Here is a 12,365-nt window from a genome sequence, read left to right as displayed (position 1 = left end):
AAGTCATGGATTTGATACAATAGAAAAGAAATAGGAAAATGTTGTTTATTGGCTGGGTAAGCCAAAAAATAGAAGAAATTAAGCTGTTAAATACGAGGATACACACGTTTTTTTTAAATTACGTGTCGATAGTATGTAAGATATTCGTAGGATATATATTTAGAAAGTGTTCAATTCAAAAAATATTTATAAGATTTTTAACAATTTTAATACGGTTCAAACACAATTTTAAAAAGAAAAAATATATTAATTTTATAAAAAAACAAATTTTATGTATAAATTTTTATTATGATTATAAAAATAAGAAACAAATCATTTTGAACTCGTTAGAAAAACGTTTTTCTGTTTAAAAAAAACTAAAATATATTTGTACACACATCTTTATTGTCATTTTATATAATTCATAATATATAATAGATTTGTGTCCCTTTATCCTACTCTTACCTTTTAGAAATTATACATCCTTTTATGTTAATGTCCGTGCACATAAATCTGTGTCATTATATCATACTCTTACATTATAAAAATTATATGTATTTTCGTGTTTGTTTGATATCAATGTTTATATGATTATGTGCTGCATTTTGCTAAAGTCTTTATTATCATTTTCCCTTTAATTTGAATTTATGAATTTAAATATAGAAAATTTAAACTGAATAAAGGCAGAAGAAAATGCAAATAAAAATAAAATTTGTTACGTGATGTAGAATAAAAAGAGTAATAGAAGATATTGCGAGAAAGAAAGAAAAAGGAATGAAATAATGAATGTCCAACTAGTAACAGGCTGTCACATTCAGTTTCCTTAATAATCCCTTCTTCTCTCTCATTCTCTTACTGTCAACAATGAATATAAGAATATATCAACATCACTCACCACTGCTTCCAATTCCAATTTCATATCATATTAATCCAATTCACTCTCACGCTTCATTCATTCATTCAACATGGATCCCTGCCCCTTCCAGCGGATCCTCGTCGGAAACCTCGCCGTCAAATCGCCGGCGTCGTCCAAGCCTTCTTCATTCTCGGGCAAAGTGCACCCTTCCACTTCGCCATTGTTCTGCAAGATTCAGCTGAAGGGAGTGGATTGGGATGATTCGGTTTCGTGCAGCAACGTATGCAGTGTGCCTGTGATAACGGAGTGGGACCCGCAGCCGCGGTCACTGGCGGCGTCGTTCGATTTCTCCAAGCCCAAAATCGTGAAAGTGTCAAAGAAAGCCCAGATAAAGATATCGGTGTACAAGGGGGCGGCGACGCCGTCGTGCGTATTCAACTCGGCGAAACTAATTGGGAAAATCTCAATTCCGGTGGATCTCACCTTGGCAGAATCACGTCCCTGCACCTTTCACAACGGTTGGCTTCCCCTTACCAAAACCACCAACCAGGCCCAATTCCTTCATTTGACTGTCCGGGTCGACCCGGACCCGCGCTTCGTCTTCCGGTTCGACGGCGAACCGGAGTGCAGCCCGCAGGTGTTCCAAATCAAAGGCGACGTGAAGCAACCCGTTTTCACTTGCAAGTTCAGCTTCAGGGACAAGAACCCTGCGCACTTCCCTTCTCCCAACAACGCGAACAGTTCCGCAGAGCGAAAAGGATGGTCCATCACCGTGCACGACCTTTCCGGCTCGCCGGTCGCCGCCGCGTCCATGGCCACGCCCTTTGTCCCTTCCCCGGGCTCGCAGCGGGTCAGCCGCTCCAACCCCGGGGCCTGGCTCATAATCCGCCCCGACGGAGACGGCACCTGGAAGCCGTGGGGCCGCCTCGAGGCCTGGCGCGAGCCCAACAACTCCAACGCCGTCGGGTACCGGTTTCAAATCCTCCCCGCCACCGCCGACCCCGTCACCCTCGCCGCGTCCACCATCAGCTCCCAACACGGCGGGAAATTCACCATCGACGCCACCTCCGGCGTCACTCCGTTGAGCACCCCGCGCGGCAGCTGGGATCTCGGGTCCGGGTCCGGGTCCAGTTTGGATTCCGGGTTGGAAGCGATTCCCTTTTTTAGCAAGGGGTTTGTAATGTCGGCGACCGTGGACGGTGAAGGGAAGTGTAGCAAGCCCGAAGTGGAGGTTGGGGTGCAGCACGTGACTTGCACGGAGGATGCGGCGGCTTTCGTTGCTCTCGCTGCGGCCTTGGATTTGAGCATGGACGCCTGCAAGTTGTTTTCTCAGAAACTCCGGAAAGAACTAAGGCAGTAGATTGTGGATTTTGTCGTTTTGAGGTGAATTCCTCTGTCGTTTTGAGTTTGAGTGAGAATGTACAGTTAGGAAATTATTTAGCATTTTCTTAGCACAGACATCAATTTTTGAATTCTTGTTTTCCTTAAGGATCAGATGTTCTTGGATTCTTTGATTCTTCTTTGTTTTTCACGAAGAGTTGTTTTGTACAGTGTTTTTTTTAATTCATGTCTCGTGTGTTGGAATTAAGATAAGATGAATGATGAAGCTTGAGAATCCTATGCGTGCGTGCATCCATGTTTCAATTTTTCCAGTTTCTGAGAATAAATAAATAATTGAGTTTCAAACAATGAGATCCAATGAGCAAAGCATTATGCCAGCCTGTAGACAGCCAAATCCACATCAACCTTAATAATAATAATAATTAAAAAAATAAGAATACTAATAATAAAATTAGAATTATAAAATTAAAAATAATATCACGAGAAATTAAGTTATTGTGAAAATTCTTAAACAATGCAGTGATAAATATGAAGTTATTTTGACAGCAATTTTCTTAAAACAAGATGTAGAATTGAAGGTGAGACAAAGTTGAAATAATGTTGAATAATATGAACAAAAAAACTAGAGTTTGACAAATGTTTTAAAAAAAATCTATTTATCTCCTTAATTCCAAAAACAGTGATCAAATAATCGAAAATAGTGTAATTTTTACTTTCAAATATACATACTTCTTCATTTTGATTTCAAATTTAAATTGACTCAACATTTTCTCAAAAAGTTTCTTATACGACCATCTCAAACCACACTCTTTGTAACTTTGAATGTTCTTAATTATTAATTTTGAAATTACATTTGAATAGATTCTTAAAAGAAATTATAAATTTAATTTACGTATTTTAGAAAATACATTTATTCAAAGAGAGAGAGATAGAGAGAGAAAAATGAGAATATAAAGTCATCCCTACCGTCCAATTACTGATTTCAAATTTAGCCAACTCATGTCACCGGTTAAGCAAGTCATCACTCATTATATTCAACTGCAGATACCAAGAAAAATATAAACAATGATTTCAGTACCCTCTTTTATATATAACCGATTCAGATCTTTTTATACTAATAATAATATTTAAATTTATTGATAATATTTTTGAGAACTAATAAATGCTCCACACTACATTACAAAAATGTTTTTCCTTTTTAATATATTTTAAGCATAATTAAATTTCACCTCCCTCCTAATTTTAGATATTTTCAATTAAAATTCTATTAAATCTTTTTGATATATTAAGTATTCAATATTTTTATACCTTTTAACTTATATTTAACTTTTAAGTATTTAATATTTTTACACCTTTTAACTGATATTTAATTTTTTAAGTAAAAAATAACGTTATTATTATCTTGTCCCAACCTTACTTAATTGTATCTATTTTTTAAAAAATGCAAGATTTCATAATTAATATAAAATAATATTACATTTAATACAAAATAATATATCAAAAACTTTAGATTAATCTCAATATCATTTTATTATGTATATTAATTTTAATATCATTTTATATTAATTCTAAAACTGTAGATTTCTTTATCTATAAAGACCAAAATAACAATCAGTCACATCACCCTCTTAATAAAAAAAATTAAATTATTTTTTTTTAAAAATATTTATATAATTATTTTTAATACAAACTCAATTAAAAATACCAACATATGTTACCACCATTCCTTAAAAGAATATAAAAATTTCTTTCTTCCATTTTCTCTTCAATTAATTTTAAAAAAATATTTTCCTAACCTTTCTTTCCAGGAAGAAATAGTTTGGATATTATATGGAGAGATCGAAACAAGAAGAGACTAATCGAGAAAAGGGAAAAAAGAAGAAGATTGCAGCACAAGTAATAAGAAATGAAGCAAAGTAAGACATAGCAGTAGATAATGGAAAAAAGAAACTAGTTACACATTCAACTTTGATATCAATATCCACAAGCCTACTTTTGTACAAAAACTCTTAATCCAGAACAAAAAGACCATGTTTTAGTCTGTTGCAGTGGCATCACCAATATCCACTTCCTTTCTGATATCTGCCACACTCTTGAGGATGTGAGAATCAGATGAATCACCTTTGAATCCATCCTTAGTAGAATCAGTGTTCTCCTTCACATGAGAAATATTCTGAGTATTGTTAGTTCCACTCATTTCTGTGTTATAATCTGCTTCATTTGATGCCACAGATTTTGTTCTGCTTACCAATTCACCACCCTCTAGCTTAGAAGATTCACCTGCGGCTGCATCTCCCTTTTCTAATTCAACAGGGGCTGCTGAGTTAGAAGAACCAAGCTGGTTTTCTTCAGAGACCCTATTGCTGCCACCCTGCAATAATCCTTCTGTTGGCACATTTTTTACTTCCCCGGTTACTACTGTGTTCACGGTACCCTTTTGAGTTTGATTTGATTCAGAAAATATTACAGCTTTATTCAGTTCAAATGAAGTATTGGCACTGATTATGTCAAGTTATTGCTACCTCCATGAATCACTATTGTCAGATCAGTGCCTGCTTCTGCATGACTGTCTGCAAATGTTGTGGTAAGATCTGCGTTGGAAGACTGCACACTCGCCAATTCAGCTTCTTTAATCTTAACATTTGAACCATTTTGGTTCCTGCGAGTTTCCTTGGTATTCATTTCTGAGTTTGCATCAGGGTTTACTAAAAGTGAAACCTTATAGTGAGTCACAACAGCACTAGAAGCATCATCCGCTTTGTATTGTTGCTCTTGAGCTTCACGACTGTTGTGGTTTTCCTCCTCCTTACTGCTGTTTTCTTTCTCATAACTCTCAATTTCTTTTTCGTCCTCTTCGTCCAGGATGATGTCTGCTGGTAATTGATCTTGATCACTCTCATCATCTCCTCCACCCCTTTCATCTTGCACCTCATCGCTTTTGCTTTCATCTTCCTCATCTCCTACTCTCACCTCATGCTTGTCATCTTTTTCTTCATGTTCATTATGTTCATGGTTTTCTTCATGAAGATCTTTTCTACCAAGTTTTGGAGTCGGATACACAGTTTGAGTTCCAACTGACCCTTTTGCATCATCTTCAACAAATTTGTTTTTCTTATCCCGCGAGTGCTTAACCTGATAGATCAACCAGGAGCAAAAGCACAGCAACAGAATAATCTGCAGAATCCGTTTTACCTTGATGCCTCTGGTTCTGTTGTTCCTACTTGGCAACCGCTTTGTCATGTTTAACTTACTCAGACACTCCTAACAGTAACTTCTCCGAACCTGCTTTCGATTGGAAAAGCATAATTAAAGAACTTCGTGAACAATTATCAGCAATGTCAAGATACACTAACAAACCAATATTAATAATAAAATTGAAAACGAAGCATAAAGGATCCCATTCCTGTATCAAATCAACGAAACTGCATTTAAATTGAAAGCTCCAGAATTCCAAGAAATGAAAAACAGAAGGATAAAGCATTTAACATTAACTTGGAAACAACATTTATTCACCATTCAGAAACATCTTAGCACAAATAGCATAAAATTGAGGGGGAAGGATGGTGGGAGAAGGAATAAAGAACTAAAGAACAAACATTTCACACAAAACCCGTAACAAATGTCAAAAGAAAATTTCAATTTCAATAAAAGCTATCATCAGAATCTTTTAAAACAAGGTTCCGGAATAATTATGAACACAGGCAATACTAACTCAACGCTAAACAAAAGAAAACAAAACCCAGATTATCGCCCGATGCTTCTACAGCAGAAACCAACAGAAAATTTTAAAGAAAGAAAAAAAGAAGTAATCTTGATAAAGGCAATGCACACATGAATGAGAAAAAAGAAAAAACGAAGCTTGAATAGAGAAAAGTTAAAAGCTTGTTGCATAAAGGAAGAGAAATGATCAGAAGGGAAATCACCTGAATGAGAAGCAATGCAGTCAGTGGAAGCAACTGTTTCAACTGCAACTGCTTTCAACTGCAACTGCTTTCTTCCCAAATTAAAGCAGAGTAAGGAACCTTTATAGTGTTGCAACTGCAACTGCTTTCTTCCCAACTTAAAGCAGAGTGAGGAACCATTTTTCTTATCAATTTAAATAATTTCTATTTCTATAAGAGGGCTCCTCTTCATTGATTCAGTTTCAATTAGTTCCATATTGGCCCACTCAACTGCAGAATCTTTTAATATCTGATGATATGAGTGTTGCTAGTTTGCCTTTGGAATGAGAATGCAATGCTTTTTCATTTCCCACTTACACAAACATTCTTCTCTGTGCTGCCATGGTTCGTATTGCATGGTGAAAATCTGATAAAAAAAGGGTTCAAATTGCTTTTGCTTGTAAATTTAGAATTAACTATAAACTTTAATATTGAATGATAAAAGCATTAGTTTTTATGCCAAAATATAAGCGTGAGGCATTCCAAGTCTAAGGCTACTTCCAACCATTCAATTTCTTAATAATTGCTGGTTCAAATATTCCTGAGGCAGATGTGAGTGCGATTTGTTTGTTTAGTGGAAAATGATGAATAAGAAGGATGGCGAAAGAAGACGGGCACTTGGTTCTGCTGTGACTTCCTTTTTATCCCAATAATAAATATCTTTATTGGTTGAAGTTTCAGTCAATTTTGATGGCTAAAGTGTCAACATCACCAGGGCATCACAGTATGTACTAATTCTATGTTGCAGTGCTTGATCAGCAAATGGGTGGATTTCTCTCTAGCTGTGGAAAGTTCTTTTTCACCTCATGAATTCAACCCCTTCTGCATGATTGTTTCTCTAGGTTGAGTTTTACGCATAATTTTGAAATCCTTAAAGATTCAAGGACAAAAAAACATAAATCAATAGTGTCTAACTCTGCCTTAGTACTGTCTGTCAATAAAAGTTGCAAAATCCTTACTATTGCAAATAGGTTACTCCTTGAACTTGCACAGCCACATATTTTGGATGCAAATTAACATTATTTAAACACGAGATAAGTTGGTTGGCATTGTTAATAGGTTATTTAAACTTGTATATGTTGAATAGCAACTAGTGTTCCAAGATTTCGAAATACAGTCACGGGAAACTACGATAAATAAGTAGGTGGATAATGATACATTCTAAAATCTCCAAGCAATGAAGCTTATCTAGGATCCATTTCGCTAATGGAAACATCGTTGATAGACATTGGTAATGATTTTGTTATAGACTGATCAAATTGCTGCCCTTTTGGCATGGTTGCATCTGTTCCACTGTGGATGAAAAATGCAGGTCGCTTAGGAGTTGGTAGAGTGACAGTGTTACTATCTAGCATAAGAACTATTGTTGCCATTGTAGGTCTGTCTTCGGGATCTTCTTGGACACAGAGCAGACCAATATGGATGCTTCTGATGATTTCATTCTGATTGTAGGATTCTCTTAATATGGGGTCCATCAGTTCCAAGGGTGTTCCATCCTTCCAAAGTAGCCACGCCTGCAAAGTTACATCAAGTATTTGTCACATATTTTCCCTTTTCACTGGAATACTCCATTGGATGAATTAGACCAAGGAAGCTAAATATCTGCTATACTTACATAGCTCAGTAGATCCTCAGCACCATCTGTTTGATAGAAAGAACTATTCTTCTTGCCGCTTATGATCTCCATAAGGAGGACTCCAAAACTGTACACGTCAGACTTAACAGAGAACTCTCCATGCATTGCATATTCTGGAGCCATATAACCACTGTATAGAACATGGATTGAATAACCAACACAATCGTCAGCACAGGAAACAAAAGACAGAAATCTGGTCCAATACTGAAAATTAGCTTTAAAATTTGTATGTTTGTTTGAAACTACCAAGATATTTGAATGTTTTTGATCGATATGATAGAATTAGGTGCTTCCACAAATACAGGTGCTCCAAGGAAGGAAGATAGAAATCTGTACTTACTAAGTCCCTACAATTCTGTCGGTGTTTCCTTGAGTTTGATCAACTCCAAATATTCTTGCCATGCCAAAATCTGAGATTTTTGGATTCATATCCCCATCTAACAATATATTACTTGCTTTAAGATCTCGATGTATAATTCTAAGTCTAGAATCTTCGTGAAGATATTGAGTGCCTCGAGCAGTCCCTTGAATAATCTTGTAACGTCTCCTCCAATCCAACTCACTTTGCTTTTCAGGGTCTACAAATTGGACAAAATATTCAAGTCGCAGTTTCACATTGACATATATTATGCACAGTTTCCTTTATTGTGGTCGCCTATTAGTGAAGATGCCAAAAAGGAAAACACTGGAAGAGAAAAAAAAGCTAGCATAGAAAGCATAACATAGTTCAGAAATCCTACCAAAGAGAGTGTAGTCGAGACTTTTGTTGGGAACATATTCATAGACAAGTATCTTCTCTTCTCCTTGCAAGCAAAACCCGAGAAGCCTCACTAAATTTCTATGTTGGAGCTTGGCAACCACCACCACTTCATTCTTAAATTCTTCTCCACCTTGCCCAGAGCTTTTCGAGAGTCTCTTCACAGCTATTACTTGTCCACTCGGAAGAGTGCCCTAAATTTTTCCAAATATAACTGAATTACACATCCGAGAATCGATCTAACAAAAAAAGTGGGCTAGTTTCTTACCTTGAAAACCTCACCAAATCCACCCTCCCCCAGCTTGTTGTCCGCTGAGAAATTGTTTGTGGCGGCTTCAATCGTGCCGAAACCGAATTGCAAGGATTCCAAAGTGGTGATGTCATCTACATCTAGAAACCCAAAACAAACGCGTAAGATGAAATCATTCATTTAAAAAAAAGAGAGGAAAAAATGAGTATCTTTTTCGTGGATCCTTACTTTTTCCTTCCTTTGCAGAAGCCTTCTTCCTGGCTCTTCTACTCAAGAAACAAATTCCCACTATAAATAGAAGCACGGCGACAGAAATTGGAACCACAATCGCAACAATGGTCCCAGCTGAGATCCCACCGCCTCCTGCATCAATCCCAATCCAAAAAACATCAGAACAAATTCCACGAAAGCAATTACATATAATTCAACACAAACTTAATACAGTTACTTATGTGCTTCCAGACAAGACTATGAACGACTCTAAACCTAGAACTACTAAGAATAAGTGTACTCTGAGTGTGTGATACTTCTTTTTCCGTGTCTTCCTCTACATATACTCGAATCCTTTTCCTCTTGTCTGTATCTGAAATTGTTCTTGGCCAATTCTAATAATAAAGACTAATTACTCAGTATCAATTTGTGCTAACGTAAGAATCAATACTCTTCAATATAAGTATCGAGAATTGACCCCTTTCAATATCAGCATGAACTCGAACCATGATACTACAATATGCTTGATCAGAGAAGAACAATATTAATAGTGAGAGAGTGTTGCAATTGAAGTGTGAAGATTATACCTCGGGAATTACCGGAAGTTGGAGGAGGAAGTAGGGGCGGTGAGGGTGAAGGTGAAGGTGAAGGCGTGGCTGTGGCGCGGTAGAAAGGGTAGAGTTCGTACCTAACATTGCAGCTAGGATAGAGAACCCTTCCTCCCTGCTTTCCCTGGCAGCACCATGGAAGGTCTCCAATCACACCACTGAGACAATTTCTGCAGTCTCCTGGGGACAGATCGGGTGTGCACTGAGCCAAACAGTACAGAATCTGAAACCCAGAAAAGTTGGCCTGATTCGTCGCGTATTTCTTCACACCCATGGGAAAGTTGGCAGCCTCATCCGCGGTTGTGTTAATGGTTGAGAAAAGCAGGGTCATGAAGGCTTCTGGGTTGGATATGTTGCCGGTGTTGAGGAGTCCGACACGCGGCCGAGTGGCCACCGTGGAGAAGAAAGAGATGTTCGAGTAGCGAACCGTGCACTCGTCGTACCATATGACGGCCTGTTTGGCCAGAGAGCAATCCGAGCGGAGACGTCGCGTTGCGTTCAACACGCACTGGTGACAAAGCGTAGAGGGCACGTCTCCCCTGCACATGAACAGTCCGTACACCCTGTCGGACGAGGATGTTCCGACAGTGTTGTTGGAGAATTCTGTGGAGGCGTTGGAAGATAGGGAAGTGAGGAGGGTGCCGAGGTTTAGTTGGTAGGCACTGTTGGCGGTGGTGTTGCCGCCTGAACAGTCATGGTACAGGTAGACGGGGTCGGAGTTCAGTTCCTGTGCTTTGCAAGTGTTGAAGTGGAGGAAGCTGAGAATGAACAACAGCAGCAGAAGCTTGAGGGAAGCCATGGATACGTCTGTAACCATTTCTCTCTCACCTCTCATCACTCGTTTTGCAGTTTGTGTTGAGTCTCCTTGACTTTTGGGAGATACTTGTGCCTCATGTTGAGAAGATATATATAGTAGATGTGATAATCTAACATGTGTATAGTACAAGAACATGATTGGAAACTGTTTTTCAAATTTACTATACTTTCACAGTTTATCCCTCAATGCTTTTACTTTTTTTGTCTTTCTTGAATGAACTACCATCCTCTACTTCCTTTACATTGGTATAGCTTTGATTTTGATGAATTAACTCAATATATCAAAAAACTTCAGTATTTGTTCTCCCTTTCAAAAGCTTTATTTTCCTTTTCTCGTCCTATTTCTCATTTATTTCACTTACATCATTTTGCACGTATTTTGTCACTTTGTTTTGTACCATGTTTCTTAAAAAAACAATGCAGCGTGCGAAAACAAGTATTAAAAAAGTAAAAGTGAAATTCATATAATCCATAAATTAGAAATATGGATGTTAGTGATACATGAAGCAGGTGGCAAGTCAATGAAGCAAGTCAAGCAAAGATATTATTTGAATGATTCAGTGTGAATATGGGACAAGGAAGAAAAGTCCAACACGTTTGATGGAAAATATGAGTAATGGGTGTCTAACATAAATGAGCGAAGACCCAAAGTCTCTGAGAGGATGCGTTTGTGTGGGGACTGCGATGAAAGGAACACTTGTTCATACACAAGTCAAGAAGTTGATAAACAGAAAACTGTTGTTAAGCATCAGAAGATGAAACATGACAAGTAGACCAAGTCTTCCCAATCAACCACTTCTGCATGATTGTTTCTCTAGGTTGAGTTTTACGCATAAATTTTAAATCCTTAAAGATTCAAGAACAAAAAAACATAAATCAATAGTGTCTAACTCTCCCTTAGTTGTCTGTCAATAAAAGTTGCAAAATCCTTACTATTGCACATAGGTTACTCATTGAATATGCACAGCCACATATTTTGGATGCAAATTAATATTGTTTAAATACAAGATAAGTTGGTTAATGTTGATTTTTCTCGGCAAGTGTACTGAATCAACTGTAATATAATACTTTTAAAGTATGAATGTCGAACCCACAAGGAACAATTCTAATTAAGATGTTCTATTATATAACTCATTAAATATAGAAAATAATTTTGAGAACATGTTCATAATCAAATTAAAGATTTCACTAGTAACTCAGAGATTTAGGGTTTGATTCAACCAAAGACAAAACTAACTTATTAAATATAGAGAAAGATACTTGGGATTGAATTGCGTCTATCTCAATCATCTGTATTTTGGAATAATACAATTTATAGTACTCAAAACTACTTATTTTTTATGCTTAATTTAAAGTCATTCACCTTGATTCCTCAAAGATGAAATTCATAACATAATTTCTCAAACACTGATTCCTCAGATATTTAACAAATCATCCAACTTTAGAAGCAGAATTATGATGCAATCAATAACCTGGAATCTATTCCTATCATTACAAGTTATCAAGTATTTTTGTCTATTTCAGATCCTTAAAGGTTTTAAGGATCAAAATTAAGACTATATTGATCAGACAGAATCAAGCAATAAGCATAAAACGAAAATACCAAGAATAAGTAGAAAAGATAATATTATATATATATATATATATCACCAAAAATACATTTGATCAAGGTAAATTACATTCAATCCCAAGTTAGAAAGAACTTAGCCACTCATGACAGTTCCTCCAATCTTCATTCTTGATCTGGATTGCATAAGAAGGGGCTGATCTGAGCACGTTCTTCTCCTAAGAACAGAGGTCTCCTTCTTCTTCTCTCACTAACTTCTCTCTAAAGATCCAATCATTTTCCACCACTTCCTTTTGAGTTGTGTTTCAAAATTTATATAATGAACTTTAGCTCAAACGAGCCAATTTAGCTTAAGCTAGATCTTTCGGTGCATTTTTAGCTTGAGCTAGCAATTCTAGCCTAGG

The 12,365-nt window shown here is 36.8% G+C and overlaps 3 protein-coding genes across 3 annotated transcripts; 1 reads left to right on the top strand and 2 right to left on the bottom strand.

The window, feature by feature from the left end:
• The first annotated feature begins 736 nt into the window (after positions 1-736).
• Positions 737-2,453, top strand: LOC137810415 (uncharacterized). Its single transcript, XM_068611655.2, has one exon. It carries the CDS (start codon positions 945-947, stop codon positions 2,193-2,195), a length of 1,251 nt encoding a protein of 416 aa, XP_068467756.1. The 5' UTR covers positions 737-944; the 3' UTR covers positions 2,196-2,453.
• A 1,653-nt stretch (positions 2,454-4,106) lies between these two features.
• LOC137810421 (uncharacterized) lies at positions 4,107-6,239 on the bottom strand. The gene is given in 3 exon segments (XM_068611662.2): positions 4,107-4,681; positions 4,684-5,458; positions 6,100-6,239. Coding segments are annotated over 2 exon segments (1,203 nt in total). The 5' UTR covers positions 5,417-5,458; positions 6,100-6,239; the 3' UTR covers positions 4,107-4,211.
• A 921-nt stretch (positions 6,240-7,160) lies between these two features.
• On the bottom strand, positions 7,161-10,872 carry LOC137809877 (cysteine-rich receptor-like protein kinase 10). Its single transcript, XM_090299346.1, has 7 exons — positions 9,558-10,872; positions 8,989-9,123; positions 8,779-8,900; positions 8,494-8,704; positions 8,094-8,331; positions 7,733-7,883; positions 7,161-7,631 (listed from the first exon to the last, which is right to left on the bottom strand). Exons 1-7 carry the CDS (start codon positions 10,528-10,530, stop codon positions 7,302-7,304), a joined length of 2,160 nt encoding a protein of 719 aa, XP_090155472.1. The 5' UTR covers positions 10,531-10,872; the 3' UTR covers positions 7,161-7,301.
• Between the last annotated feature and the right edge of the window lie 1,493 nt (positions 10,873-12,365).

This window comes from Phaseolus vulgaris, chromosome 2 (genome assembly GCF_051622355.1).
Source record: "Phaseolus vulgaris cultivar YP4 chromosome 2, ASM5162235v1, whole genome shotgun sequence".
Lineage (NCBI taxonomy): Eukaryota > Viridiplantae > Streptophyta > Magnoliopsida > Fabales > Fabaceae > Phaseolus > Phaseolus vulgaris.
The sequence above is the reverse complement of the archived record's forward strand: the minus strand, read 5'-3'. Positions and strand labels throughout refer to the sequence as shown.